This window comes from Talpa europaea, assembly GCF_964194135.1.
Source record: "Talpa europaea genome assembly, chromosome: 9".
Classification (NCBI taxonomy): Eukaryota; Metazoa; Chordata; class Mammalia; order Eulipotyphla; family Talpidae; genus Talpa; species Talpa europaea.
This window is the reverse complement of record NC_140076.1, coordinates 104,849,153-104,875,606: the sequence shown is the minus strand read 5'-3', so window position 1 is coordinate 104,875,606 and position 26,454 is coordinate 104,849,153. Positions and strand designations below refer to the sequence as shown.

Here is a 26,454-nt window from a genome sequence, read left to right as displayed (position 1 = left end):
GGATTTAATAGGAAAAGCTGACTGCCTTCAATTAAAGGATAACTTTTCTTAAAGTAAGAAAAGGTAGCTAGCGATTTCCACATTTATCATAATATTTGTGGCTGATTTTGCTCCTTTGTGGTCTGATAATGTCCATTAAGTAAAAGTATTTGCAAGTACTAAAGGTTTTGGAGGAAATGTAGAAGGAAAATTAGAATTGACTGAGAAAATTCAGTCATTTATTCTTGCCTCCTCTCAGAAAATAAGAAACTATCATTATAATTATATTTCAGCAGTGAGACACCTAGATCTAACACAACAGGACAAATTAACCCAATCACACATTATAGACTTGATAAAAATAAGGTAAGAAGTTAGAGTTCAGATAAACACACAGTGACTTAGCACAGCAAAATGTTGAGTCAAAAGGAGGGCATCCCCTGATGGCGCAGTGGTTGAGCGCTGGGCTGCGAAGCTGCCGGCAGCCTCCGCAGCGCTGGTTCGATCCCCGTCATGGGCGAGGGTCCCACATGGCACGCAGACCTCTCCTGCCGCGCCCGCTGCTCCTCTCAGCAGTGTATTTCATTGGTCTGCCTGTTCTGTTCCCCGCTCTGGCTCTGGTGAATTCTCTCACCCTCCCCCGCTTCTGACTATACCCAGTGCTTGTATAAATAAATAAATAAATAGATCTTTAAAAAAAAAAAGTCATAAAGGGGCCTCCCTGGTAGCACAAGGGTTAAGACACAACCTATGAAGTTATCCACAGCCTCTGCAGCATGAGTTCAATTCCCAGCCAGGGAGCTACCCACATGGCGTGGCAGACCTCTCCTGCCTCACCTGCTGCTCCCCTCAGCAATGTACTTGGTCGATCTGCCTGTTCTATTCCCCACTCTGTCTCTGGTGAATCTTCTCACCCCCTGCACCTCTGGCCTGTACCCCAGCTCTTGTAATGCATAAATAAATAAATATTAAAAAAAAAAAGTCAGAGAGAGAGCAATTCCCAGAACAGTGGAAAAAGGGGTGGAATAGAAGATTTATTATTCTGTTGTTACTATTTAAAGACAGTTTCTTTAGGCATGTTCTGGGTCTCTTTCAACTGTGGACCTCATTTCAGGCTAGTATGGCGACAACAGTATCAGGCTGTAGACACTGCATAACATTTCTAATTAGTCACCTGACCTTGTCACTTTATTATGTGTGGGATGTTTATCCAAAAAATCATGAAATGTCTCCGGCCCTCAGTTTTCTCATCTGTAAAATGAGGTTAAACACTTGCCTTAAACATCCTGTGTGAGGATTTTTTTTTTTTTAAATGTGACTTATAGCAGTTAACTGATTTTTTTTTAATATTTTATTTATTTATTTATACAAGCACTGGGTACAGTCAGAAGCACAGGAGGGTGATAGAATTCACCAGAGCCAGAGCGGGGAACAGAACAGGCAGACTGATGAAATACACTGCTGAGAGGAGCAGCTGGCGCGGCAGGAGAGGTCTGCGTGCCATGTGGGACACTCACCCGGCGGCTGGGGGTCGAACTGGCGCTGCAGGGGCTGCAGGCAGCTTCACAACCCAGTGCTCAACCACTGCGCCACCAGGGAGGCCCATTCTGTGTGAGGATTAATGGAAAGAAGGTATCTGACCAGAAAGGTGTGCCCCGAGTGCTATCCAAGTGTAAAAGATGGTTACTTAAATATTAATGGAAACTATTAGAATTGCCTTAACTCATTCTCCTCTTTTCTGATTTCCTCCTATTTCTCAATTTCCTTCAGAAATTATAGAGTTCAGTGAATGTTCTTTAAATGACAGTCATTTATAATTATTAAGGGAAAAACCGTATCATATCAATGTCGCCCAATTCCCTAGACTTCAACCATCACATGCAAGGTGATAATTTTCAAGCCTATAATTCTAATTCAAACCTCTCCCTGCAACACCAGAGCTGTAGTTTCAAATCCTTAACTGGACTCTATTACATGCTTTCTCTTAGGCCATCATTGTTCAAAATCTGATTGGTCCCCAAGTCCTACTGACTGTGTAAACAGATTTCAAGACCTTGTGTTACGATGTCTTTTGCAGGACTTTGAGAGCTTTCCTGCACTCTCCGATTGAGCATAAGGACTCAGAGTTTGAAGGTTCTCAAATCAAACCACCCCAAAATTCTTAGAACTGGCCTCCCCAAGATGGCTGCTCTCTCGAGCATGTGGAGTATTCTGAGCCAAGAGCAATGAAATCCCTTGAGGCTAAAGAGAAGATTCTGTCCTTTCCTAAATCCTGTACCCTCCCTAATCCAAGAAGAAACTACCATATCCTAAACTCCTGCTTTTTTCCTAATCAGAGAGCAATCACCGCTCCCCCTTTTATAAACTAGACGAATGTAGTACAGGGTGGGGTCTTGTCCAGTTATGTATTTATCGATGGACATGTCCTTTCTAAGAATCTCATCTTTACTCTCATAAGAATGATGTAACCCCTTCTTGTCTGTCATGTGAAGACTCCCTCTCTCTCCTTGATGCTCCAGGTCCCTAAACACAGGACAAATATCCCAAGCCTGCTCCATTCCTTAGCATTTATAGCCATGTAAATTCTCCACATGTATGTTATTAAATTTGGGGATTCTCCCCTATTATTCTTTCTGATGTTAATTTGTTCATCCAGCCTTAGAAGAACCTAGATGGGTAGGGAAGTTTTCCCTTACACTCCTGCAAGTTATAGCTGCTCCACAATTAAGCCATGTTAAAGTTCTCTTTATCTCTCTCTCTGCATTTCCTTGTTAAACAAAGCTGCACTGGAATAGCTTCTAATATCATTGCCATAGACTCTTTCTCACCTGACTTGCACTGATATATAAAGACCCATATAATTTGGGGTTTCCTATGACAGAGGATTCAGAGGGCAAGATGTAGGAGTCTTCAAGACTGCTTAGAGGGGCTCCCTGGTGGTGCAGGGGTTAAAGTGTCAGTGCTATCAAGCTATCAGCAGCCACTGTGGTATGAGTTCGATCCCTGGCCAGGGAGCAGACCCACATGGCACAATAGACCTCTCCTGTCTCACCAGCTGCTCCCCTCAGCAGTGTATAATAGTAAATCCACCTGCTCTGTTCCCTACTCTGTCTCTGGTGAATTCTCTCACCTCCCCGCACCTCTGGCCTACACCCAGTTCTTGTATGCATAAATAAAATAAATCTTTAAAAAAAAAAGACTTCTTAAAGATGCAAAAGGTTCACAGAGAGAAGATGGGAGAGCATCTAGGATTTGTCCACTCTACCAATTCTCAACTATTTGGAGTTCCTTAACATCTGAGCTATTGTTAAGCATAATTTGTCACAAAGATATTCATTCTGCCCTGGCTGCTTGGAATTCCAAGTCATTTATTTCAAGACATTGCAAATGTCACATCCTTATCAAAGATTTTCTAGGTTTCCCAGATTAAGTTAGTATCTCCTCTGTGACTGGAGGCACGTTACACATTCCCTCTGTAAGAGTCTTAACCTGAGCTGTCATCTTGTTTTCTACATATCTGTGCCTCTCTGGACTTCTAGAACTTGCAGGATAATTGCTAGACTTTTATAGTCAGCAGACAACCTCAAGAGTGTTTTATTCCAAATGATCCAAGAAAGTTTGAAGAATGCCCTATTGTTTTTATATTTCAAACTTCCTTAAGAGCTCTTGCTTTACCGACATCATATATTTTGGCGCTAACCATTTGAAGCCTTGCTTCAAGAAAGTGAATTTCAGACTCACTTTGTCCAAATAACAGCAAATACATATGTGGTGATACTCAGTGGGGATTTTCAAATATTTGTGATTCTTTCTGAGATAACAATACAGGGGTCTTCCCCATTCCTGACATCAAGTTAGAGGGGTTCTGTTCCTGGACCTGGTCCTGGATTAGGCAGGAAGGGTATGGTTCTGAGTTGGGGCAAAAGTAAAGGGAGGAACACCAACAAACCAAACATTTGTTGAAATGGAACTTAGTGGTCAGACTCTCAGGATCCTTTCTTGGAGATAAAAAATAGAGAGAGAGGAGGAACAGTCAATTCTGTTAAAAGTAGCTAACAGCTGACTTCCTGTATGGAACTTGGACTGTCACTACAGTGGATAAGAAATGAATAAACACCATGGAGAAAGAAATTATTGATAATTATGTTCAGGAATATTGTGTAACAAGGCAAGTAATGGAGATGTGGGTTAGAATTTTCCAGACTACTGAGAAAAGTGCTTATAGTTTTGTTCTAAATTTCGTGTTCAAAAAGGATTTCTGTTATCTTATGTCTGAAACCCATCCCTTTACACATAGCTGATAACATATTTTACAAATAAACGAGCATATTACCAGATGCTCATCCATCTTTCAGATTTAACAATTATTACAAGAAATTACATTACTTCTTTAAAACTGTTTATCTCAAACAATAAAGTTGAATTTATATTCTATAAAATCTATATATCTGACAAATGCAATGCTCAACTTTTAGTTAATTTAGTTATGGAAAGATTAGAAGGAAACAAAACACTTAAAAATCAAAATTTCCAATTGTGTAACTAATTGAGCACACATTATTTATATTTAACAGTCTGTGAATTTAAACCCTTGTCTATATAAAAAAAAAATTCAGAACAAACATCTTCTCTTCCTCTCTCCTCCCACCCCTCATCTGGGTAGATTTTATTTATGCATTAGTCGACCTTTTTGGCCATTAGAACCATCTTGCTTCAGCAGTTAATTAACACAAGTACCATAATTTAATACAGTTAATGCTACTTGATGCCCTTTAATGTACCTTCCATTAGTGATATTATTGTAGTATTACCCTGTAAATTAAAATGAGATCAAGACTGAGAGAGCCACTCTTTAATTAAGGTACTGGCACACTGCACTCGTCTATTATTCACTAGAGAAAATCACCCTGATTTACTGAAGCAGGACATCCATAAGTCAGAATTAGTCCATGAAGATTATTAGGTTTATTGAACAATGCAAGTACTACGAAGTCGCTGAGATTGCCAACAGCCATGTTTCCTCTTTTTCCTCCATTATCTTAATAAATACATAATGAGAGGGAGTAAATGGACACAAAATAAGTAGGTAGCAAAACAGGAATAAATTTTGGATGGGATTATATCTTTTGTCACTATAAAATGGGTATCAGAAGTATCAGATGTTAAAAAGAACATAAATGCTACATTAGCCTTAAGATATTCAAAATATCCTTTTTGTGCCAAACAATACTAGCTAGTATAAAACATAAAAGCCATACAGAAAAACAAAACAAAACTAAACCAAAACAAATCCTAGAAATCTGATTGCAGAATTGAGGCTACCAGAGGGAGAAGATGAGAGGAAACAAGATAGATTATTGTGGAGGATTACTGGAGTTTTGGTGGTGGGCATGGTGTAGTAACAAACATTAGAAGAGGTGTGAATCTATACCTCTAAATTATAAACAGTGCTGTAAACCAAAGTCACCTCAATAAGAAAATTCAATAAGAAAAACAAAAGATGTATATACATGCACACAAGAAGTGATTGTGAATTAGAATTCACATACAGTCAATTTGAGTAGATAGACCAGTTGGTTTTTTATTACAGCTCAATATTTCATGGTGGAAAAATCTTGTATTATCCATCCACTATAATACAGACATTTGTTCACTTTCTTCAGTAACTCAAGCCTATTCCTACATTATGCTGGGAATAGGGTTGAGTAAGAAGTAGAAAATACCATTATAATGATCAAATGAATACATGTAAAGGCATGTTAAACATTGCAATCATTGCATAGGATGGCAGGGAGAAGGAGCTTGAGGGGGAAAAAAGACCTCAGTTATATTTTACTATCATATATATTTTATTATCATATATATTATTATCATATATATATATATATATGATATTCTACAAAAGAACCCCTGGAACTTTCATTTAGAGCTCATCAATAAATGTTCAAGCTTCCTATAAATGACTTGTGTAAGAAAAAGACAACCCAGACTGTTAACCCTAGTGAAATTTTCAAGGGTAAAATAATTATATCACCTTCAATGCTTAAAGCCATAGAACCAATGACAACAGCTCAACAGTTCCCTTTAGAGTTTTCCTCTATAACTTGGAAGCTGGAGACATGCTTGAAATCTCAAGCCTTGCTTCTTTAATCCTGTCCCTAAGACTAAAAATAGCTCAACTATCTGGTGCTCAGCAAAGTACAAGCCAACATCAGTTTTGCCCTAAGGAATTTAGTGTTGGGAGTTTGGAGTTGACAGAGTGGGGCCTTACAGAAGGGGCTTACCTCTTCTGGACATTTCTCTCTTGCCTGGCTTCTTCCTCACCAGTTGACTGGTGAATAGGAAAAGACAGTGGACAGAAAAGGAAGAGGACAAATTCCTTAGTATCAATGAACTTCAGTAGAAGGAAACTACTAGGTTGAGGGATAAAAGAAAAGGAGTAAATCTGGTAAGATGCTACATGTTTAACATGCCATCTTTGAGAGATGGTATGTCTGATCTCCAATGAATAATGCATTAAAAATGCCTGCAGTTTTAACATGTAATTTACACAATTTCAATAATCAAAGGAAATAAAAAATGAGTATCTAAGAATAGCAATAAGTCTAAAGAATGATTATGTTCTAACCAAAAATCTTCACAAGATTACTTTATTTATAAGATAAAAATGACTGTTTGAAGAAGTGGACTTGTAAGGATTTTGGTGTAGAGTAAGGTATTCTCAAACTGAGGAAACTGACCTCAATACACTTCTGTTTAGCAGTGTAGATCATATTAGGATTTTACTTCAAATCTGAGATTATTAATTTTTACATTTTTCTTACAGGGGAGCAGAATTGTTACTTTGTTATGGTATGTTAGTGTTAATAATACCAATGTCATTTCAAACTATAATATAAAGCCATGATGGTTAAAACAGTATGGTATTGGAATAAAAACAGGTACTCAGATCTGAATACATGACAACTAATCTGAGACCAAATAGCAAAGTGCATATGCTAGAACAAGGAAAGGAAGGGTGGAATATTATAGAAGATTTGGTAGTGGAAGAACTAAAGTGGTGACACTTGAGGGGAGAATCTTATATTGTGGAAAAATTTACAAGGATGTAAAATAAGAGTACATAACTACAACACCACCAACACCAACAATAATAATATCAACAACAATTATTTTTATATACTATATGTCTCCAAGAATAACAGAAAGTGATAATCTTTTGCTAAAATGTTCATGAATCTAAATGGCCACATATCATTATAAATAGCAGACTCGTGTTTAAGGCAACAGCTCCATGTCTCCCTTTTATGGTGCCATGCCCACATATGAACTGTCTTCTCTGCCCTGGCATCCATAAGCTCAATATTGCACCATTGTATATTTCTCTCAGAAATATTATTTTGTTTTATTTGTGTCTCCATCCTACATTACCAAGACCTTGCTTAAAAGATTTTAAGGTATAGGCCTCTCTGGTGGCACCATGGGTTGAGCGCAGTGCTGTAATGCTGTCTGCAGCCTTTGTAGTATGAGTTTGATTCCTGGCCAGCCAGGGAGATACCCACATGGCATGGCAGACCTTTCCTGTCTTGCCCCGCTGCTCCCCTCAGCAATGTTTTTGGTCCATCTGCCTGTTCTGCTCCCTGCTCTGTCTGTGGTGAATTCTCTCACCCTCCCACACATCTGGCCCGTACCCCAGTTCTTGTGTAAATAAATAAATCTTAAAAAAAAAAAAGATTTTAAGCTATAATTTCTTGACTCTTCCATGAGGAACATGAAAGCAGACCAAAGCTGAGAGGAAATAGCAATTGCTGCTATTTTCCATGATTAAGACTCTGAAACTTTTACCATCAAACTGAAGTCATGCCTGCCATGACTTATGTCCACTCTGGCCATTATCTTAACAGCAATGACCTCTTCCTTCTAGTGAACAGATATAATAGCACTATTATTGAAGATAGGTTAAGACATGTCTCTGAAAGACAAAGGAGTCTCAACTTTTCTACAGTTTCTGGGAAATGAACAGCTATAAGAGATGCTGGAAACCTGTTGACATAATGAATCCTGTCTTATCTTTTTAAATTTTATGATTAATTAATTAATCATAAGTCATGGAGATGAGTTATGTGTTATCTCTATTCATACCCTTACATATTTTTTTAAAGATCATCTTGGCATTTTTAGAATGATTATTTCTTTGCTTTGCTTTTCCTTTTTTCCATTTTGCTGTATCCTCTGCTCTACCCATAGTTTTTACCTTATGCTTCAACTCCCATCAGCTGGCTATTTTGATAACACACCACACTTAAAAATCTGGTTGAAAATCTCTATGTTTGTGGTCTTAGTTCTCATTATTCAAGTTTTTCATTTAAACATCTTCAACATTCTTGGAAACTTGTTCAATTATATCTCTGGTATATTGTCAAAATTAAAGATAAAGCTGTCTGGTCTATCGTCACTAATGTTTATAAACCCTGGCCCATCTGTAATTGACTTACAGAACGTAGACAGGCCAGGGCCTCCCCTGTGGTGCAGCAGTTGAGCACTGGGCTGCGAAGCTGCCCGCAGCCTCTGCAGCACCAGTTTGATCCCCGGCCACCAGGCAAGGGTGCCATACGGTGCGCAGACCTCTCCTGCAGTACCTGCTGCTCCCCTCAGCAGTGTAGTTTGTTAGTCTGCCTGTTCTGCTCCCTGCTCTGGCTCTGGGAATTCTCTCACCCTCCCATGCTTCTGACTGTACCCAGTGCTTGTATAAATAAATAAATCTAAAAAAAAAAAACAAAAACAAACTGAAGACAGTCCAACTCAGGCCCATATTTTAAATGACGGTATAATTTTTTTAGGCAGTAATATCCAAAACCTGAAAACAAGAGCTTACACAGCTTTAACAAATGCATCGTTTCCTCCATGCCTTTAGTTCTAATTAGAAAATTTAAAGAAAGATAGCCTTCATTTCCAAATGATTTTGTGCAATATAACCAAACATAAATAAAGATTTATACCATGTTGAATCTGCCTTTTACATTAGAAAACAACGGAAACATGTATTTCTTGTTTTGCAGCCTCTTTTATAGAGCAATTGGCTTTGTTGCTTTGATACCTTAAACCACCTCCTGACCTAAGGACTTCCTGGGTATCAAATAAGATGTTTGTTTGTTTGTTTGCTTGCTTGCTTGCTTGCTTATGTCTACAGTCTAAGAAATCCTGCCAGGTTCAGGTTCAGCAAGAGCAAGCCTGGGGTCACAAATTACTATTGAGTAAAAGAGTCTCAAATGTCCCAGAACCTACCTCTAAGCTGTTGTTCCTGAGAAAATGTCGCAGTAGAAAGCAACAAATATTGTTCTACCACCATGGAACCAACACACTGGCATTTTCTTTGAACACGCCCACTCTCATTCCCATCAGAGAGATGTTCTCTTACCTTCCATGCACCTTTATGTCTGAAATTGCGTAAAAGTAGCGTGCCAAGTGTAGCTCATCTACAAATATTTCCCCGACGGCTGGTCTCAAAAGCCTTATCCTCAGGTCTGTGACTGTAAAGAAATCTCTGAGTTTCTTGGTTGTATCCAGCTGGCCATAGAGGGAAGCCATATTGCGTAGCCAAGGTCCAGCAAAAAACGCGAACCTGTCTTTGATTTCAAAGTGGATTATTTTGCTATTTGTCATGTACCCTGTGGAGTACTCTTCGGTGCAAATGATTTCTAAAACCGTGTGCTGTGATAAATCCTTCACGGATTTAGGGTCCATGTGAAAAGCATCTAAGCAATCTGTGGCATAATACTGATAGGGCTGCCATGTTCGTCCATAATCAAGAGATTTCTCCAGGATCATTTGGTCTGGACGCCCCGATTCAAAGGTAATAACTATGTTGTCTGTGAGCTCAATGGTTTTACTCCAAGACAGAGTGATGTTAACTTGGAGAGGCTTGGGATATTCCTTCCACGTAGCAGACTGCCAAAATGTAGAGGGATGTCTTCCTTCAAAATCAAACATCAGCTCAGGGGGATGTGCCAACTCAGGGGTACTGGCATCACACTCATTATTGCACATGTAGGGGTTGCCCTATGAAAGAAGAACAAAACAGGGTGCATCAAAATACTGGTTTGACAAGTCTTGCCATGTTGCTGTTCTAAGAGACTAGGAAAGAAAGAAAAACAACCCAACCTGTTTGCAGTAAGCATTTTTATTTGTCCTAACTGGCTTCTCTCTAATAGCTATTTTTGAGGAAAAAAAAAAAGCAATATGGTAATTTCCTTGTCTTCTTTCCTTCTATGGGCTTTAAGAAATGAAAACAATTTATTGATCTCATATGTATTGGACCCATACTGTGGTCTCAAAAGAACAAAGAGACTGAGCAATTGGCTAACAGTTCAGTAACTCTCCATCCTTTTGGAAAGATGCTATAGCAAGGCAAGGAAATTTCTCCCAGCCTCAAGGACATTTCTCAAGAGCACAGTTTTTTAAAAAGTCATTTTCAAGCAAATCTTTAGAATTAGCATGAACCATAGACACTTGGGTCCTGTTGGGAAACAATACCCCCATACAACATTTACCTTGTCTCATATCCATCATACTTAGCTGGTTCTCTGCTTCATAAAGTCTGCTTTTGAAGCATTTACCTTGTTCACCACAAATCATTAAAATATGGTACACTCTAGGCTCTGGGGCTTGGTCCAAACATCTGCCATCCTATTAGCTAGAGACAAAGGGATTGCTCAGGAAAGATATGGGGTGGGGGTGTGTTCCAGGTTATCAGGTATGGAAAAATCCAGTATTTAATTAGAGGGGTGTTGCAATGGTGACAGCCACATGATGCATGGCTCCATGCAGGTCCCTAGTCAGCTCTCCGTGGCTGTCAGCTGTTATTATTATTGTCCCTCTTAAAAGGCTACTTCCTTCATAGGCCACTTAAGCAAGAAGCTGGTAATCAGTGTCCTTGTCATATGACCATTTATAGCAACTTATAGACTGTACTGAATGTCTCATCTCAGCTTACATCGCAGAGTCTATGCCAAACAAACGGGTCCCAGATTTTTGTTTCTTTCATTTTTTTTTTTTTTAGAAAATAAATTACATCATTTTGAGGCAACTGTTTCAGGTATTTCTCTCTTATCCCACACTGGATAATTCTAAGCATGAATGGGTGAAAGAATCAGCCCTCCGACATTGTCCTTAGGCTTACTCTTGTCATGACAATTAGCCTTTTTTTTTTCTTTTTCATGAACCAGAGCTTTTCATAATACCTGCAGGAGGCATGAGCTGGATCTCAAATAATGAATTTACACTCTAGACATCGCTGACTCCTGTGAAATGTAAGATGAACATTGGAGAATTGCTTTGGCTTCCCTAGAGGCAACCTTCCCCTACCTAGTCAGCTAATACTTTCACTCTCTCCTTCCCATTAGTGCAACTGAATCCTAAAGCTGGCAACAGGTTTGGGGGACTTACGTATAATTGAGCTGGGGCAGGAGAAAGGAGAGAAGGTGCATTATTTGAGGAACAGAACTGTTTTAAAAATACATTCAAGGCATCAGTGATAATGGAAATGTTTCTGTAGTTCTCTCTCGAATTTCAATTCTCTATTCCTGATGCCAGCGTCTGTGGCACTATTTATAGCATCCCCTTCAAAATGAGCCAAGGGGGGGAAATAAGTTTCTGTTCCAGGTGGAATAAATCACCAAATTTATTATTATTTAAACTCTCTTAAGCATACCAGAGAGCCAAATGCAGAGCTCTGCAAACTGGCAAGGGCTGTTTATGGAGGGCTATAAATATTGTGGAATCTGTCAGGATTGATAAATTCCAAATATATGTAAATGCCCATTTTACTGGAAGGGATCAGATTTACACAAATCACACCTTCATTTAGAATTTATTGAAAAAATATGGTCACTTGAACATCTATCAGCATGTATCCATCTGCACCATCATAAACTTGGATGCTGCCATGCCCCTCCTGGCAAAAGTGTCTCATCAGAGGTCAAGGGTATCACAACACAGGGAATCATCTCTACGTGATATACCAAAGTGAATTATCAGACATTTATGTTAAGATGTGTTGAAAGATAGCATATCTTTGACTTCAGTGTAGATGCAAAGATTTTCAGATGGGAAGTGGTTCTGGGATGAAGTACAAAGTACAGCAGTTTGAGTCCCAATAGAGAGCAATACTTGCAAACCTGTTTTAGGAACTATGGCTGAAGGGATGGATCTGTCTAAAAGTCATTCATTCCCACATTCAATAAAAGGTGTTGTCTATCGCCATTATTTATTTAGCGCTTGTATGTCACACACTTTACATATATTAACCTCGGTAATCCTTTTCACCCCTATTTTATGGCAGAGGAAATTGAGGCATAGAGGAGTGTTAAGTAACTTTTCCAAAGTCACATGACAAGTGTGTAAAGGGGCAGAGCTAGGAAGCACTTTTTGCCCCAGTCCTGGCTTTTTCAGCTCCCAAGTGAATGGAATGGCATTTCTTATGACAATAGAGTCTTAGAAATAGTGTTGGCTGGTAGAAAAGAAGGACCTAAGAAAAGTAAGTTTGGGAAAGACCTTCTTATCTTGAAGAGTCCTCACCAGTGGACTCATACATCTGAAATGTCTTGAACTTAAGAACTTTCCCAGCTTCATGTAATACCTCATTTAAGAAAATTATATGCCCAGGGAAACTCTTTTTGTTTTAGTAACCCCTACTTATGTGGCATGTAATAATGTCCTAGAGGGCAAATATCCTAGAGATTCTTGCTGTGTATTCCTCTTAGAACTGCAAACACATGGATGCCAGGCAGCAGTGCACAGTCCAAAGATTAGTCCTTTAATGAAGACATGACCCCATAAAGCTCTCAGTCTCCATTTTTGATCCACAGGGATGTACTCCCACTGGGACTCAGCAGGACAGCAGGCTTAGGATAAATGTTTTCATTTACATCAAGTTGTCAGCTCTCAAAATATATACCAGGACAAGGAGAAAATTTCCTTGCTCTGTACTGATCTGGTGCTTTAAGCACACGAAAAATGAAAGAAAAAGCTTCATGCACCCAATAATGATTTATTGATTGCCTACTATATTACTATATTTAAGGCACTGTCTTGGCTCTGAGGATACAGCAGTAAACAAATCCAAGTCCTCGCTTTCAGTGGCGCTTCACCTTAGTGGGGGAGATGCACCAAACAAATACATGTTTTATAATGTCAGATGATGATAACTGCTATGGAGAAAAATAAATCCAATTACAGAGGAGAATGGTGTTAGAAGAGGGATAGTGATTGTAATTTTATATTGGGAGGTCAGAGAAAGTCTCTCCTCGATTATGTGACATTTGAGCAGATTAAGAACAATTCCTAATTTACCCTGGAGATGGTCAGAGGTTGACCAGAATGACAGTTTTGTCCTTCATCTGACTCTACTCTTAGTGATAATTTCAGTAGCATAACAATTTATTAAAATTGATGAGTAAACAAATCATTTCAAGTGAAAGTCTACCCCCAAATGACTATAGATAAAAAAATCAATTCAACCATTTTCCTGATTTCACAGCACCCTCATGCTCTTTTAGATTAATTAACACAACTTACTGAGAAACAACAACATTGAGAGAAAACTAGCAGGGAAAGAAAAGATTTTATTCTGGAACTTTCAGAAGAAACCCTGTTATTTAGGTGAGAGAAAATGAAAAAAAAAAAAAGGCTGAAGAAGTCTCATATCTTGCCATTTTAGAAAGACAAAGCTGGAGGTGAGATTATATGCTAAAATAGTGTAAATAATTCACGTGTGTGTGATCTGTAATACTGTTGTTACAGAAAATTATCAATTTGAAAACAATTGCTGTTCAAGGGATTAGATTAATTAAAGTTTCAGCTACTTCAACCCCATCTTAATCCTCTCTAATACCAGCAACAAAGAAATTTATATAAGAAAAATAACTTTCCCTTATTTGTGAAAGCAAAGAATACTTCTTGCTGCTAAATCTAATGGATTCAGGCATTAGCAAGTGTAAGTAATTATCCTGTGGCCAGCAGGCAGCCTTAAATAGATCTTAATTTAAGACCTACAAGCAACAGATCCTTAACTGATTGTCTATGGACAAAGCAGAAAATATTTATGACTGCGCTGGTAATATTTACACCATTAAGAGATGTCTAAATAATTAAACAGATATTACTGCTAAATATTTTTATAACAATTAGAAGATTGTGATGCTTAATTCCATTAAAAAATAACATTGATATTTTACCTCTGGGAGAAAGGAAGTTAGTAATTAATTAGCACTTTGTAGTCAAACTGAAATGTTGTTATTCTTCCTAAATATGCTTTCAGAACTTAGAGGGATTAATAAAATTTGAGACACAAATGTTCCTACTGATGAAAGCGCCTTTCTTCTGGCATATGACACTGAAAAGAACTTCCTTTCACCTAATTGCTAGAGCAGTTTTTTGTTTTTTTTTTTTCAAATCCTATATAAGCAATGCCAAAGTCGTATTGTGGTTCCTATCTTTTACCCTCACCCTTCCAAACTTTACCCACTGGCAAACTATTGGGAAAACGACAAACTACTGGAAATGTAGGGAATTCTCATGGGAGGTTTGCTACTGAACTGTAAGCCACACGCCAGGCAGGCATGTACCTACTTGTGGTTCTGAGAAGCATCCGGGTTAACACTTACACCGATGGTGAAAAATAGAGACACAACAGCCTCACACCCATTTACATCTGCCTCGTCCTTGCTTGTTAGGTTGGAAAGTGACAGAAAAAAAGTGAGAAAGACTCAAAGGCAAAATGAGCACAAACAGCCTTCTGGGATGGCACTCCCGACTCATTCTTACTGTGATTGTGAAAGACATCACAATGGCTCTGCCAGTGAAGAAACTGGTCAGAGTTTACTGCTCATCTCTAGCAAGAAGAGCCCCAAGCTCTTTCACTGGCAGAAAGGACTACTGTCTGGAAAGATGGCTTCCTTCCCTCCTCCACTGCAGCTCATGGAGAGGCACCAAGCAAGAATTTTCTGAGTTGACTGACCTCTTTATTGAGAAGTGTCATTTTTGGTGGGAAGGACCCCCCCCCCCCCCGCCCCAGTCTCTTCTTAGAACGTCTTGGTCATTCCTTGCCTCAGCCTTTCTGCTCCTTGAGTCTTGCTTGGTTAGAAGGTAGGACAGCCCCTCCTTGAAGGTTTCCCAGAGATACTCAGATGACTCTGAGTCTGGAAGCTGATGTTCATAGGTTAGTCTGAGATGCCCCTTATATTAAAAACAAACAAACAAAAAACTTTGATACCCACTTACTGATATTAGGGAGAAGGGAGCTAAAGTAGGACCTGGGCTAAGCACCATCCATGATGGTGAGCAGCTCCAGAACTCTGAAAAGGAAGTCTCAGCACCTCCATGGCCACAGTGATGACGACAGCTTTGGGGGTGGACTTATGATGTCCTCTGGGACAAAGTTCCACCAGGCAGCCTGTTTCTGGTTGTCCCTTGTTACCTGGATATAAAAAGCAGTGATCCCTGCAAATCGCAGCACAATCTCAATTTGTAAGGGGTTCTGTGAATGGGTAGGTGGGTTCCAATGCAGAGCAGATCCACGGGAACAAGATGGGCTGAATATTATAGGACTGTCCCAACTTTGGATATTCTGAAACTGCTGTGACAAAAGCACCCACGTATTTGGCTTGGGAACTCTGGTGGCTTAAGATCATGGAAGATGAATAGTTTTGTTTTTGTGTCTCCGGAGTTAAAACTAACTGCTCCGGTTTCTAAAGGAACCAGTTGCTTATCACACAGACTCCTCCCTGGCACAGACACAGGCTTAAGGCCTAATTGAGGCTGTTGCTTGATTCAATCTGCTCCCTGACAATGCTAATGCTGTGTGGACTTTTTTCCTCAGGAATAAAGATGGAAGGGCTTAACCTCTCTGCAAGGAGACTCCTGGAAGCCATATCACAGATTATGGGCCATAATAGACACCTGTGTAAATCCCCACAGAGGATTATGTTCAGGATTTTCAAACTGGCGAATGCTGCAGAGGTCAAGAAGACCACGTTTCTAAGTCGGAGCTAAATACATTCTCAAGCCACAAGCCACAAAAATGGGTTCCTACATATCAACCTATATCATTACTTGGCATGGACTGAAGAAGAAATAAATATTAATAAATCAAGTAGGTTGGAAAATGAATGTCTACAGAAAAAAAAACTGTGCTAAGATGACAGTATTATAATTAGTAAGGACATTGCTTTTTTAAATTTTATTTTCTTAAAAAATATCTCTTAAGGGCCTCCCTGGTGGCGCAGCGGTTGAGCGCTGGGTTGCGAAGCTGCCCGCAGCCTCAGCGGCACCGGTTCAATCCCCGGCTGCTCCCCGGCCACCGGAGGAGGGTCCCACATGGTGCGCAGACCTCTCCTGCCACCCGCTGCTCCCCTCAGCAGTGTACTTCGGTCCTTCTGCCTGCTCTGTTCTCCGCTCTGGCTCTGGTGAATTCTCTCACCCTCCCGTGCTTCTGACTGTACCCAGTGCATGTATAAACAAAACAAACAAATAAATAAATAAATAAACATGCCTCTATAAAAAAAAAAATATCTCTTAAATATCTTTGATATGCTATTTTCCTTATAGGTCATCTTGAAATAGACTAGAATGCAGACACTTAAATGTTAATAACACAAAACTGAAGTAGGCTGACAGCATTTTAAGTTAAAACAACTTGAGAGAAACAAGGACAGGTAAAATATAAAAGTGGGAATGTTTTCAATTCTCATGCCATCATATAAGAGTTGGAGTGTTTTGAATCTTGAAGGTTCCTGACTTGATTCTCAGAATCTGAATCTTTCTTCTCTCACATGAGAAAGCAAGTCCAAGACCTTCTTGAAGTCCATTTGCTGAAAGCCACAAGTTTAAAAAGAATACTGGAAGAACAGAGCATCCTTTGCTGAAGTGATCACTTAGTCCTAAGAGGCACAAGGAGAGTTTTCCTAACATGGCACTTTCACAAGTGATTGGTTCCTGATTTCTTATTCTCCTTATTTCTTTTAAACTTTTGTCTTCCAAATTCCTTAGCTAGGCATTGGGTACCTACTATGTTAAAAAAACATTGTGAAGAAATGATGCAGTAAAATGCTTGAAATTTAGCAGATTAGACCCACACAAGCAACAATCACACTTCTGACATTAGTTACTCTGCTTCTAAGAGGACACTGGGTGTCCTTGTGACCAACAATGCTGTCACATTTCTGCTGTCACGTGTCCACTATATCCTTGCTACATAAATAAAAATTATGTTAAAAATAGTATTATTTAAATATAAAATACTATGTACTAAATGTACTAGTACTAAATGTACTATGTACTAAATACTAAATGTATACTATATAAAAAATATTTTATAGTATACATGCAAAAATAGTTTGCAAACAGCTTTAGGGAAACAAAATATTTCATGCTTGGGGCAGATTTAGGGATACATGTGAAAAGTGCACTATAGAAAATTATTATGACAGAGGAGGTTGGGGGAGGGTAGTGTGATGATGATTTATTTTATTCCATCATCCTACCTACCTAGGATACCTCATCCAAACCACTCTGGGATAGTTGCTGCGAAACTAGTGTTACCGAGACTGAGACTTGAGTTAAACCCTCCCAGCATCAAAATCTAGCCTGAAAATATTATCTGACTCCACCTCTACAGCATTCTGGGTGACATTCTCCAAACACTAAAATCTCTATTTTTTTAAAAAAGTGAATCTGTCATCATCCTTCCAAGCTATAATATAAACTATGTGTTGCAGTGATATGACAACTGTAATGTGCTCGAGAAACACCTGGTGCATTCAGTCCCAACTAGTCAGAAATTGTTTCAATAGATTGGGTTGGACCCAAGCATTTAACTTAATAAGTACCTTAGATTGTAGACCCTGATGCAGAGAGCTTTGACCACAGCTCAGGAAACACTAGTGTACTATTTATTAAGAATTATGGCACTGGGTCAGATCTTCTAGATTTGAAATTCCACCTCTACCTCTTAGTTATTATGTATTTTTAGACAAGTTATTTTACTTTTCAAGTTTTGTTCACATGCAATGAAAGTACAAAATGCATGTTAGATGCTTAGCATCTCCTTAGCATGTAGTAAGTAATTAGTAATGAGCATTAAACACGTCTCCACCTTTATTCATTTTGAGGACAGCAAATTCTTCCGTTTCTCATTCAAGAAATCTCGGATGCATCTTTAATTCCTTCTTTTCCCTTAATTGATGCACCAACCAAATTCTCTAGATTTAATCCATCACCAACCAGACTTTCATTAACATTGCCATTGCTTTCTTCAGTTTTTTAGTATTTTTAAAATGTTTTTTTCTGGAATTACTGTAATAGCCTCATAAAAATGATTTTTCTCTCTAAGAGTATCGTCCTCTTATAAACTATTTTTTGACAAATAGCTAAAATTATCTTTCTAAAATCTAAATCTGACTGTGTCATAGATTTCCCATGACTTTCAGGACAACTCAAGTTCCTTAACACAGCTTGTAAGATTATCCAATAGCTGACCTCTCCATACCTCTGAATTCACTTTTTTTTATGCACTGTGTTCATATCTCATGAGTAAGCCATACCACTCATGTGTGTATATTTATGTACCTTACAGTGGATCATAGCATCATGCAAATCATATTAAACTCTGATTGTTTATTTTTTAATCTAATTTACTATAATCTTATGAGAAGAACTGGCACATCCTTTGTGTGAATTAAAACATTTGTGGATCTAAAGAAAGTAAAGAGAGTCCAAAGACAAGCAGGCAGGGAGAAAATAAGATAAATTAAGCAGATTTGAAAATATGATAAGACAGAAGGGATATGCCTATTTGATTGGGAATCAAATAAGGAACCAGTATAAAGAAATACCTAGCTTCCTAAGCTGGAGATGCTGCTTTTATGATATAATATAATAACAAAACCAAACAAAACTCCGGAGTCTGACTCCAAGTGCCCGAGTGCCTGTGTGTGATTGATACAGTTGCTGGGACTTCTGTTGAGGTGGGAGGGCAAAGACAAATTGCATGAGCTGCAATCATGTCCCAGTTCTTTCCTGGTGTTCATTGAATCTTCATTTTTCCCCATCAGTCACAGCAGTATTTCTCTTAGTGGCTGGAGAGCTGGGGATCCCTCTTTTCATTCCATCTTGCCTTCCTTATCCAACCCAAAGCATCCTTCTGCATATAAACAAATAGCTGAACACCAAGAGCATGACTTGTTCTTGGGGAATATGAAGAACTAAATAAAATTGAGGGAAGAGCTGTGAATGATGTGGTTGTAATTTTACAATGCGTCTGTGTGAAAGTACCTGGGTGCTACAAATCCTTGAAAAATGTATGATGTGCTAGAGGTGGAAATGGGTGGAGAAGGAGGAGGCAAGCATATTCTACTGGACACGGTAGAAGTGGTCTTTATTGTGCTGGGGCTTAAGAGGCTTTCCAAACATTCTGAAAATTCTACCTATGTCCATGATGCTAATGAAGCTTAACTTCAGAGTCATCAGTTATACAAGCTGCTTCCCAGACAGTGTGGCTAGTTTTATTTTATAGTTCTGCATTTTTCTTTTTAAAAGTGAGTCCCCAGAACTATTTAGGCTCCAGGCTCATAAAACCAGGTCATGCCACTGTCTGAGGTCTAGGTAGTATATTTCTAGCCCCAACAAACTAAAACAACTCTTTCTTTATTCCTGTTCCTTCTTTCCAAATGATTTCATTCCCTTTTCCCACTCAGATGTTATATTGTTAGTATTTCCAACCTCAACATATATTTTCTCTCAGTCCAATTTTCTTGTCCAAGTTCATACCTGATATAAATATAGATATATCTTATATATGAGAGAATATATGTATATATATCATATATCAATATTATACTCATTTTATTTAAATGTGAATGTATTTTATTCAGATCAACAGAAACTAATTATCTTGGTGTATTACCAACTATAAATATAATCTTCATTTATTTGTAAGACTGTAGGGTAGTGGGAGATAAGTTTACACAGGTAATTTAAAGTTGATTTTGGAGAACACTAAAATCTGGCTCCAAGAGTCTGGATTTGATTAATTGGAGAAAGAAAACCTCTTATGGTTTTTATAGCAGATGTCTCATACACAGGTAGCTTTCTGCATTAGTTTCCCAGATTCTCTTCCAGAGAAAACAAAAGGCTCATATTCAGTCCAATATTAGGAGTCATCTCAATTCAATCTTGAATGTACCCTATTTCTATGGACAGTGTGGGCTTACACAAGCAACCAGATGTGAGTTAGGAATCAATTATTTGGCAAGTGAACATCCACAGGGGTGCTTCATACTTCTCATAGACTATGTTGAAATGACATTTGTCCCTGATGTCAACAAGCACTTGAGATTCTTGGTGCACATGATTTGGGCAAAATCCAACTGGGAGAAAATTTTTGCACACAACACTAATGATAAAGGACTTATCACAAAAATCTGCAAAGAGCTGATGAGACTCAACAACAACAAATAAAATAATCCAGTCAAAAAATGGACAGAGGAACTAAAAAGAAACTTCTCTGAAGAGGAAATGCGAATGGCCAACAGGCATATGAAAAAATGTTCAACATCACTTGTAATCAGGGAAATGCAAATCAAAACTACCATGAGATACCATCTTACACCAGTGAGAATGGCACATATTAAAAAAAAATAGCAACAACAAATGTTGGCGAGGTTGTGGAGAAAAAGGAACTCTTCTGCACTGTTGGTGGGAGTGCAAACTGGTCCAACCACTATGGAGAGCTGTGTGGAGATTTCTGGACCTACTAAACATAGAGCTTCCATATGATCCAGCAATTCCACTCCTAGGTATTTACCCAAAGAACACAGAAACATCAATTCCAAAGAACACCTGCACCCCTATGTTTATAGCAGCACTGTTTACAATAGCTAAGCTTTGGAAACAGCCCAAATGCCCAAAAATAGATGACTGGATCAAGAAGATGTGGTACATATATACCATGGAATATTACTCAGCATTCAAAAAAGATAAACACATGCAATTTGCAGCAACATGGATGACGATGGAAGGGATCATGCTCAGTGAAATAAGCCAAAAAGAAAAAGAAAAATACCGGATGGTCTCACTCATAGCAGGGATCTAGAAAACTTAAATAAGGGACCAGGAAAATGAATAACTATAAGAAAGTGAAAATCAAAATCAACAAAAACTATGAACCAGAGACACTTTTTGGGAGGTGGGGGGCGGGAGGGGAGGGATTGGGGTCAGAATGGGGGGATTGCAATTGTATGGGGAATATAAAAATAAAATTTATTAATTAAAAAAAAATCCAAGAAAGGAATAAACAAGTTTTCATACACAAAATAATAACAGCAATGAAAATAATAAAAAGCAACATGAACATGGAAGGCATGGAAAACATAGACTGGCTAAATGGTAAGAGCAGAGCCTAAGATAAGAAACAGAGTGATAAGAACTCTTAGAAAACTTGTGTGAGTCTTGTTTTTGGGAAGGCCAAAGACAGATCAACCACTGAAACATTACACAAAAATTACCTGAGGAAGATTATGAACAGGATGATCAAAAATCAGCTGCAACAGAATGTTTTTATGTAGCTCCAGAAAGGTAATAAAAAATTCCTCAATGCTAATACTAATCAACTATTCCAGAATTTAGAGGTAGAGGATGGATTTGCTCTTTCTGGATGAAGCTTTGGATCCACCATAGAGAGAGTTGATCACTTCTCTTTTTTTTTTTTTTAATTTTTTAATTTTATTTTTTTTTATAGAGACATGTTTTATTTATTTATTTATTTGTTTGTTTGTTTGATGGTTTGTTTATACCATGCACTGGGTACAGTCAGAAGCGCGGGAGGGTGAGAGAATTCACCAGAGCCAGAGCAGGGAGCAGAGCAGGCAGAAGGACCGAAGTACACTGCTGAGGGGAGCAGCGGGTGGCAGGAGAGGTCTGCTTGCCATGTGGGACCCTCCTCCGGTGGCCGGGGAGCAGCCGGGGATCGAACCGGCGCTGCAGAGGCCGCGGGCAGCTTCGCAACCCAGCGCTCAACCGCTGCGCCACCGGGAAGGCCCTGATCACTTCTCTTAATGAAGGAAAAATCCATGTATTTGGTTAAATGTGAAATTTCTGGGTCTCCCTGGTGGCCTAGGGGTTAAGTCTCAGCACTGTGTCACCACGATGGCCTGAGTTCAACCCCCAGCCAGGGAGCTACCACATACGGCACAGCAGACCTCTCCTGTTTTACCTGCTGGTCCCCTTAGCAGTGTATTTCAATAAATCTGCCTGCTCTACTCCCCACTCTCTCTCTCTCTCTCTCTCTCTCTCTCTGGTGAATATTCCCCCACCCCCTGCACCTCTGGCCTACACCCCAGTTCTTCTTTGCAAAAAATTTAAAAAAAAGTGAAACTACTCTTAGAGCTGGTTTTATTGGCAGCTAACAATTCATATTTGAGTTAACACACACACAGAATTTAGGGTACTCTAGATATTTGAATGTTTGTATGAGGAGAGAAATAAAAATTTAAACTGACCTCCAAGAAAATGAAAAGGCAATTCATATCTTAGAGAATAAGAAAAAGGTTCTTTTAAAATGCCAGAAGTTAAAAAAAAAGTTGTGATCAATAGGGTCAGATACTTGAGAAAAGATAAGCTGCAAGAAAAATCTTTTGATTTGTCTTGAAAGTGGGCATCAGTGACCTTGGAAATACTTGTGATAATAGAGTATTGAGGCAGAAGCCATTTTACTGGAGAATAGTAGAATGATTAACACACACACACACGCACACAACACACGTACAACACATAGGCAGGGGTTCAAAACACTCATTGGGGAAGTCAAAATAAAAGCAGGGAAAATGGAATAGTGGTTTAAATGAGGAAGAGGCTCAAATAATGCAATTTTAAGATGAGCAATGTCTGATGACAGGGCAAACAAATGTGGAAAATGAAGAGGTAAACATACTTATGAAAGGGGCTAAGTGCGGCACTAAATTGTGAGTATCTACATTGTAATTTTGGGAACACAGATGTATTTCCAATGCAAAAACATTCTTATTTATTGCCTAAATCTTTTTTATTAGTAGCTAGGATGCTCTATGGCTAAAATTGTCAGATAAATGTCTCCTTGTACCACACTTTTCTAATTTTATTAATCTTCTGTGGTTAATTCTCACTAACAGGAACCAATATAAGGACTGATTTTAGGCTATTTCAGATCTCCCTCAATATTAGTTCAGGACCATATCGGTGGAAAATCTACTTGTCCTGAATGGATTGCACTGGTCTACTCAAGTGATTTTAGAATTGGGAAGTCAGAAGATATTGAATTTTAAATATTAGATTATTTTATATTGGACTTTGGATCTAATATTAGATATTAAAGTGTAAAATCACATTGTCCTTATTGCTAGCTTTCTTTTTTATCTTGCTTCAGGATCAGTATTTCTTTAGTACAGTATTTGATGGCTCATGAGCCTACAGAGTGAGGGAAAATATTTACATTATTTATTGAATGGTGGACAGCCTCAGCTTTAAAATAAATGTTGCCAAACTTTATTTTTTTTAAAGATTTATTTATTTATTGATACAATCACTGGGTACAGTCAGAAGCGCACGAGGGTGAGAGAATTCACCAGAGCCAGAGGGGAGAGCAGAGCAGGCAGACTGATGAAGTACACTGCTAAGGGGAGCAGCGGCTGGCAGGAGAGGTCTGCGCACCATGTGGGACCCTTACCTGGGGGCCAGGGATCAAACCAGCGCTGCAGAGGCTGCGGGCAGCTTCGCAACACAGAGCTCAACCACTGAGCCACCGGGGAGGCCCTGCTGCCAAACTTTAAATGCAGTAATTTATTAACGTATGATGGTCACAACATATTTTACGATTGTAGCAAAAGAAATATCAAACAAAAGCAAACACATACCAAGCAAGCTACAAAAGTGATGAATATGTTTGTGAGTCTTTTGTGATGTTGCCTTCAGAAAGAAGTTTTCTACCACAAGACACTGCCTCTGTATAGTGTGGTATGTTGGCAGCATGAAAAAGGTAATAAACAAAAGCATGTGGAGAGGATAATCATAAGAACCCAAATTTATCAGACCAAAGTGGACCACACTACTTTTCCACTGTACTATTTTGACATATATAAAAAATAATTAGTAATGAGCAATATCTGTAAAATATTAAAACCAGAATCAAATGCACCATTTTGGGTCTACAAATGAAACACAAATATTTGATTTTCATTGATCTACAATACAGGCCAAAGTTTCTTTAGAAAAATACCTAATGCATTTATTTAAAACAACAGCAACAAAAAAAAAGTTAATATTTCATGTTGACCTATTTATGGATCTGGGCTCTTCCAAGTCCTCTCCTCTAAGTGCTTCACATGGGTTAAAACATTTCTTGAAATCATCCAACCAGTATGAGATGTACTGTTATTTTAATTTTGCACATGAAGATTGGAGTTGACCTGCCAAGTGGCAAAATGTGAGTAGATAAAAACAAATCTAAGTTAGTGCTGTTTTTAAAGACCAAAACATTGGAACACAATACTAGTTCCTAGAGAGCACCTAACTGGTATTTTAACTTGAGTCCCTGATAAGCACATTCTCTGTGTAGCAAGAGTTTTGAAGCTTTTTTCTTGAAATCTCTAGGTAATAATAAGCAAGTTAGCATCACCAATCAATGGGGTACAAAGTGGGGACTGGGTCCCAAGAATGAGAAGGCTATCAGAGTAGGTATTTCTACCCATGATCAAGGTGAAGTAGGAAGAGTGAATCTGCGGCAAGTCCCAAATTGTGGGGTGCATCTATTTTAAATCCCTTTGACTTTAGAGCAGTATTCATTCAAGAAACTGAGGGAAGTTAGATTGGCATTGGCTACTTTTCTCTACAGTCAAAGTATGCCCATTGTGTTGAGGCTAATACCCAAACAGGGACTATTAAAAAAGATATTAGGATTCTGGGTGCAAGGGGAGGACATAGTTCTAGGAAAGAAGAATCCATGAGTTAACATGTACGGAATACAAAGAGTTAAGACTTGATGACCAGGGGCTTCTCCGGTAGTGCAACGGGTTAAGCACAGCACTGTGAAGCTCTTTGCAGCCCCTGCAGTGCAAGTTCAATCCCTGGCCAGGGAGCTACCCACATGGCGCAGCAGACCTCTCCTGTCTCACCTGCTGCTCCCCTCAGCAGTGTATTTCAGTCAGTCTGCCTGTTCTGCTCCCCACTCCGTCTCTGGTGAATCCTCTCACCCCCAACCCACAACACACCTCTGGCCTACACCCCAGCACTTGTATGCATAAATAAATAAATATTTAAAAAAAATAAAGAACTGATGACCAGAACGTTTTGTGATTATATGGAACCCTTATGGAAAAAGCTGGCAAATTAGAGAAGGTGATTTTCAGGAAACTTGAACAGAACAGAATTTCCCAAAGGGATATTGGAGAAATAATAGCCTAATTACTGTTCTCCCTCCTAAGAATTCACAATGAGATTGTGTATTCAGTATTAGATATTACATGGTAGGACATATTTCCAAGTTTAACCTAGCCTTTTCCAAACTTACCTGATAATCATAATTAATAAAATGATATCAAGCTGGCATCTCATGGAAGACTTTAGGGAACTTAGGGATAGACTCAATGAAAAAGTGAGCAGAGAGTGGTCCTCAGGGGAGGATACTGGAATGCCTGTTTTTATTTCTGCCCCCATCTTCTAAAATGCCTGATTTTGAGATATTTTGTAGTATGAAAAATGCATGAGTGCATTTTACAATAGCACATGGATTCTATTTGCATACAAAAGAACATATACTGAGGATATGTGTTCCCTACTTTTTACTGATGAGTTACACATCAAGCAGGTTTGGAGACAACCAGGAGAAGAATAAAACTACTTTTGGGGCAAATGTTCGCTATCAGAGTCCTAATCAGTACAAATTTGGAGGGTGTTTTCTCATCGCTCCTCACTTTAGTTTGCTTTGATGTTTGTCCAGGATTAAGTCTATCCTCTCCTACTACCACTCGGAGCCACTGAAAACTGCTCTCAGTTAGTTCCAACATCAAATTAAATGATGGTGTAGGAAGACTTTCAAAAATAGTAAGAATGCTTGCTGGACCTCCCCACTGGGACAGCAGGTTGAGCACAGAGCTGTGAAGCTGTCTGCAGCCTCTGCAGTGCGGGTTCGATTCCTGGCCAGCCAGGGAGATATCCGCATGGCGCAGCAGACCTCTCCTGTCTCACCCGCTGCTCCCCTTGTTATAGAGCAACCCCGATATTAAACGGGTTCCTGGCTGTGGGTCCTCACCCGCGCGCTTTAAAGGGATTTATGAATACTCTACTACAGACACACGCAAAAGGGTTAATAAAAGGTTTATTTACAAGAGAAAAAGAAATAAGGAAAATGTACAATTCAGGGAAAAATAGGGAAATAAAGTCTTTAATGCG

At 38.9% G+C, this 26,454-nt stretch overlaps 1 protein-coding gene across 6 annotated transcripts in view; it reads right to left on the bottom strand.

Annotated features, from left to right (window-relative positions):
* Positions 1 to 26,454, bottom strand: part of NTNG1 (netrin G1) — a gene marked incomplete at both ends in the record, with an annotated part of 297,916 nt that overhangs the window by 127,694 nt on the left and 143,768 nt on the right. For all 6 annotated transcript variants that reach the window (XM_084243681.1, XM_084243679.1, XM_084243682.1 and 3 more), the window contains one exon: positions 9,398 to 10,038. In XM_084243681.1, the coding sequence (XP_084099807.1) occupies positions 9,398 to 10,038 (641 nt within the window). The remainder of the gene's footprint in view (positions 1 to 9,397; positions 10,039 to 26,454) is intronic.